General features: G+C 35.7%; 1 protein-coding gene across 1 annotated transcript; it reads right to left on the bottom strand.

Annotated features, from left to right (window-relative positions):
• Positions 1-3343: 3343 nt before the first annotated feature.
• Positions 3344-4895, bottom strand: LOC111404983. Its single transcript, XM_023033702.1, has 2 exons — positions 4542-4895; positions 3344-3801 (listed from the first exon to the last, which is right to left on the bottom strand). Exons 1-2 carry the CDS (start codon positions 4787-4789, stop codon positions 3474-3476), a joined length of 576 nt encoding a protein of 191 aa, XP_022889470.1. The 5' UTR covers positions 4790-4895; the 3' UTR covers positions 3344-3473.
• Positions 4896-5669: the final 774 nt, after the last annotated feature.

Below are 5669 nucleotides of genomic sequence, written 5' to 3' on the forward strand. Positions count from 1 at the left end.
GCGAACGTAATTCGTCCTGATTCAATGGCATCCTGTAACACATGGCGAAAAACCAAACAGTTGTTAGTCAAATGTGACCATGCATTATGCCACTTACAATATTTTTTACCCTTAACTTGTTCAGGGCTTGGCAATTTATGTTTATCGCTCAACTTTATCTGTTTATCCTTATATAGTTTATCAAATATAAAGTCAGTCTTGGTTACATCGAACAAGAACGTTCTAGCCTTTATGTTTTCATCTTTCATGGGCTCATCTTTGTCTGATGGTCTAGGCTTAGCCATTATAGGACAAGTATACGTGTCTCCTTTGACCAATTCGGCCAAACACATTTCGGCTTGATCGTAATATTCGTCATTAATGGCATGAACATCAAAATTTGGGTTTCTATAATAAGTCCCCTTGCTAGAATTTTTCATTTGCTCTTCTTTTCTTATTAATCGTTCATACCTAATCACGTTTGCACTCAATTGAAAAAGATCAGGAAATTCCTTGTCTTGGAATTTCTTTTTCAAATCAAAACTTAGACAGTTTTGAGTGATTTTGACAAACTCCTTTTCGGGCAGAGGTACGAAACATTTACTTCTTGCTGTCTTGAACCTTTGAAGGAAATCTTCTGCTCATTCGTTTGGCATTTGATGCAGACTCGCCAAATCGGCCAAAGTAACTTCAGACTCAGTCTTATAAAATTGAACATGGAACAATTGCTCCAATTGTTGTCATGTTTGAACAGAGTTCGCTGGCAAATTGATGAACCAGGACAAAGCTATTCCTGCTAATGAACTAGGGAACAACCTCATTTTATGGTAGTTTGTTACTTCACCACTTTGCAGTGTGAATCGCCCTATGTGTTCTAGAGTAGACACCTCTCCTAAACCGGTAAATAGTGAGAATTCTGATACTTTATACCCTCTAGGCCATGGATATGCTTGGTCTACCCAATCAGGATATGGCTTTGTGTAAGTCAGCCTAATGACAGGACGTACTCCAAAAGCCATCTGATCTTGTATTATTTCCATAATTTGATTCCTCAACATGAAGTTGGGATCATATGGAATTCCTATAGGTTGGTTGATCGGTTGATTTGCTTGAGGCCTGATGTTTGGTCCCTGGTTGGCAACAAAGTTGTCTTGATTTGGGTCATTGTTACCATTAGCCTGAATATTTATTCCTTCATTAACACATGGGGCATTCTGTCCATTATTTAGGACATTATCTCTTACATTTACGTTACCCCCCAAGTTAACTGTATCATTACCACTATTCTGATTTGGCATTACACCATCCCCTGGTTTGAAGTAGAGGGACGAAAAGGTGATTATATCCCTTGATTTGGACTTAGGACTGGGGGATTATGTCCCACAATTGTCCTAGCTTGAAAATGATTTGCAAAAGGCACAACTGGCTGACAAATTTGACCTACTAACTTATTCATTATTTCATTCAGAGTGTTCAGTTGTTTGGCCATGTTGTCATAATGTGCATTCCCATTCTAGGTAAATCTTTCCATATTATGAATATTTCGCAGATTTACCTATTCAACGACATCCCGTGTGAGTTCTCCAAGTAATGCACGCATGGTTCGAGGACTCAACTCTATCATTGGTTCGTAACGACTGTGACTGCTCTGACTCTGTCCCTCTGTTCGTGGAGAGCTATGCTGCTCCTCATATCGCTCGATCACAGACTGGACTCCTCCCTGACTTGCTTCCTTATCAGATTTCTGAGGTATATTGTTTCACCTTTTGTATCTTCAATACCAAACACCAAGGTCCCATTGGGCGTGCCAAATTGTTTCATGCGGGTAGTCGCTAACAATTAAAAAGGGATCACACGATTGTGTAAGGAACAAACCTCTTGAGACAAAGTCCAAAAAATGGGTGTTTTATTGGCGATTGATTTACAATTGGAACTAAACAGAATGCCTACAAGGGGCGCAAGTACACAAGTACTGAAAGAAATGTTTAAGTCTAAACTAAGAAATTGAAATTACATATTCTCTGTTTGAGAGTATTTGATTCGGGGTCCCCTCTGCTCTATGTCTTTTCTTCCTTTTATATTCCCTTGATGATTTCTTCGTGATCAACCGTTTAGAAACTGCTCGATTGCTTTATAACTACCCACTTTCTTTATGGTGGCTAACTTGTCGTGGAACTACCGTCTCTAATTGCTGCCACTACTCTTTGTCGTTCAACCGTCTTCAACTGAACTCCTTGAATCGTGGAACGTGATAAGGTTACTCAATAACTGCTTTAATAACTGTATTTTTGGATAACCCTGACATTTTATGCTTGCTAAGATCCTGGGCGATTCGAAAGTATAGACGAGAACAGGGTCGTCGCTCTGGGTGACTGTAAAGCATTCCATTCGCTCAGATCTTAGGCGTCTTGTAAGCTTGGACGATGATGTTACTGCGTTCGTGGGCTTCCACTGCATTTATTAATAATCCTGTCTGGACTTTTATCCTGAATTACCCAATTGGGTTTCATTCTTTGGGCTACACTTTTAGTGCGTCAACACAGTGTTTGCATTTTGGAACCAAAGTGAAGATTGAAGGATAAATCATGTTTTCAAAGACGCAACTCTTCAAGTGACAATAACTGAATATTTCTTTAAAAAACCATCATTTTCACCATCATCTTTGAAAGTATGCAACTTAAACATATTTTGTTCTTGGTAATAAATATAAAGGTGGTTACATTGCCACCATGAATTTTATTTAATGTACTACATATTAATTACGATTAAACTCCTTAATCTTTGCTCATTGTAGCTCTTATTTTTTAACTTTTTTCATCGTCGAATTCTTATATTGAATTTTATAATAATTAGTACGTCTTGTTCTTGATGATTAAAATATCAAAATATTTTATTTTCATACTTTGAAATGGGGAAAAATTTGCACTTTTTTTTATTTATTTAATTTTTAAAATATGATAGGAAAATAAGTTGTTTTACGTTATTACAACGGATTTTTGAATATAAAATTGTTATTAAATACAAAATGTGTTAATTGTTGAAAAGTTTTAGGATAAGAATGATACAAAAAATTGTTAGGGACATAAGTTTTATAATGAATAAATATTAATAGCCTTAATTGTAATTAAAATGTGGAAGAAGAAAAAAAAATCAAGGTGTGAAAATAATTACCCTAAATATAATATGGTGTTTCAAATGAAGTGGCAATGAAACAAACATTTTGATAACATAGTTATGTCTCCAGATTCTAAAAATAAATTCAACAACTTACGACAGTAGTTTTCTATCTCAGTAAAATCATATGAAACATTAATTGTCATAACATCACACTGATCCACTTGAATTTCAGCAACTCAAACACAGTTTAAATAAGTCAATGAAATAAAACATTGTCATAACATCACACTTATCACACAAGGACACAATTGAATCAAGACAATGAAATGCAAGTAAAAGAAAGAGTGAAGGAACAGAAGATAGCACACATTTGTCGTTTAACGGGGAGAATGTGAAGGAGCGGGAGATGCAGGATGCATCGCGTAATAGGTCTGGACAACAGTTAAGCAAAGAAGAAAAATCGCCGTGATTAAGGCAATAAGAGTCCATGGACTGCGGAAATAAGTGTGAATAAACTCAGCAATCCATGTTCTAGCTTTGCTGCTGCAGTGATCCTCAATTTTCTTTTTCACTTCGCCATCTATGAATGGAGCACTGTGAACTCCGCCAGTATCAATTTCCTTTATTACCTTCAAAACTTGTTCATCAGTCTCGAGGTTGCTGAAGATTATCTTCTTTTCACGCAGTTCTCTTACGTCTTCGACTCTAACAACAAGTGATTTCAAGAAATTAACATAACTCAATGTATGTATGCTTCTAGTTCCCATAGTTAATTCACGTGCAATTATGTTTGTGACGAATCGTTTGGAATCTGAACGGAAATACCAAATAGGGAGCTGAAGTCGTCCAGAAAATGTGTAGGATTCGAAGTTAAAATCCTTTAAACAGTGTGAACTTGGTTTTACGTAGATGCCTTTTGCTTTGAGATCAGTCACTGAACGAAATTGACTATTGATCATTTCCAAATCATTTTGATTTTCTTTCCTCTTACACAGCCATCGGTGCTGCCATATGCATTTAGAAAATGGTTGGACAAGTTCTCTTGCATTATTCGATCCATTGACATATGCTAGGAGAAATGCATCCAGTAAATGAAGTGGTTCCTTATTATTTCTACGAGGAATGCTTTCAAGCCTTTTATCCTCAAAAGCAATTATACCTAAAAAATTGCAAATTAATGTTGATTCTTCTTCCACGTCCTTGTCAATTAAATTTATCAAGCTTTTAATCAGCCACAATGGAATTTGATTCTCGAGTAAATATGTATCCCGTAAAGCCAATGATGTGCCAGAAACTCCAAGATATTGTGTAAAGAGGGGATAATTTGATGGTTTCAACCGAAATTTCATTAGATATATGAGGAAACATGTGTCTAAAAGCATCATTTTTGTCAGCGACTTATCGTCATATTTTTCTTTAGAAATTCCAACATAACAATTTCTAACCTGGTCGATTTCTTTAAAAATCTTGTTGTAGATGTCCGCACAGATGCTTGAAACAAATTTTTGCAGAACTGCATGCTTGAATTTTTCTGACACACGGAGTTCAGGTAAGCCATGATGATAAGGGCCAAATGAAACCATCTTAGGAGTGTAGTAATCCTCCTCCTCTTGTAACTTTCTGAATCGAAGATGATGGGGAACTCTAGGTATTCGATTCTCATCCAAGTACTGATCTTCTTGGGAAAATTCATCTTCTGAAATTGCAATTTTAATTTCTTGGCTAACAGAGGAAGAGGCCTCGTCAATTTCACTGCTGTTATGTGTTAAGGAGCCATCCATTGCAATCGAGAATATGTAATCGAGAATATGTACAATGATATCATTCAAAATATGGGTTTTTAGCAGGCAATGAAGAAAGTATTGGTGACGAGAGATCGCGTTGTTAATTGATCAACACGTCTCCTTTATCTTTAATAAAGCATAATGTTTTCCACATGGTACATGGATTTGGATTTCAAATCCTCAATCAATGATTTCTACTATGATCAAACAAGTTAATCAATTTTAGAATCACAGAATATCTTGACAGGATAAAAATATTGTTAGTCACGCACACTGAGCGAAATTTTATATTTCTGTCAAGCTAGTGGTCTAACTCTAAACAAAAATTCAAGTTAGCCACCTAATTTCTTTTGTTCCAAATTGTATGCCGAACTATTTATTTTGTTTACTGTGTTATCAAACTAAAAATGCTTACATGGAGGATAGACATTCCTACTTGTCATTGTTTTCAGTTAAATGCCACGAGCAAACACGAATTCAAAAGCCATGCAAATTAGGTAAGATGGATACTGAAGGTAAGTTTATATAAAGATATTGGTATAAAACCAGATTTTTGCTCTTACGGTGTCCTTATAATTGCTTTTTTCTGAGACTAATCTGAAATAAAATGATAATTCAACGAATATTTGTTTTTAACCAGTCTGAATTTTGCGATGCATTTTCAAAATGGTGCCAAAAGAGTACTAATATGAAGCCCTGCTAGATAAATTTCCTTCTATGTCCACCAGCACCTCTTAGTCTTTAGTGTGTTCTCCTTTTTTTTCTTTTTTTTTTTTTTCTTTTTTTTTT

This window comes from Olea europaea, chromosome 11 (genome assembly GCF_002742605.1).
Source record: "Olea europaea var. sylvestris chromosome 11, O_europaea_v1, whole genome shotgun sequence".
Lineage (NCBI taxonomy): Eukaryota > Viridiplantae > Streptophyta > Magnoliopsida > Lamiales > Oleaceae > Olea > Olea europaea.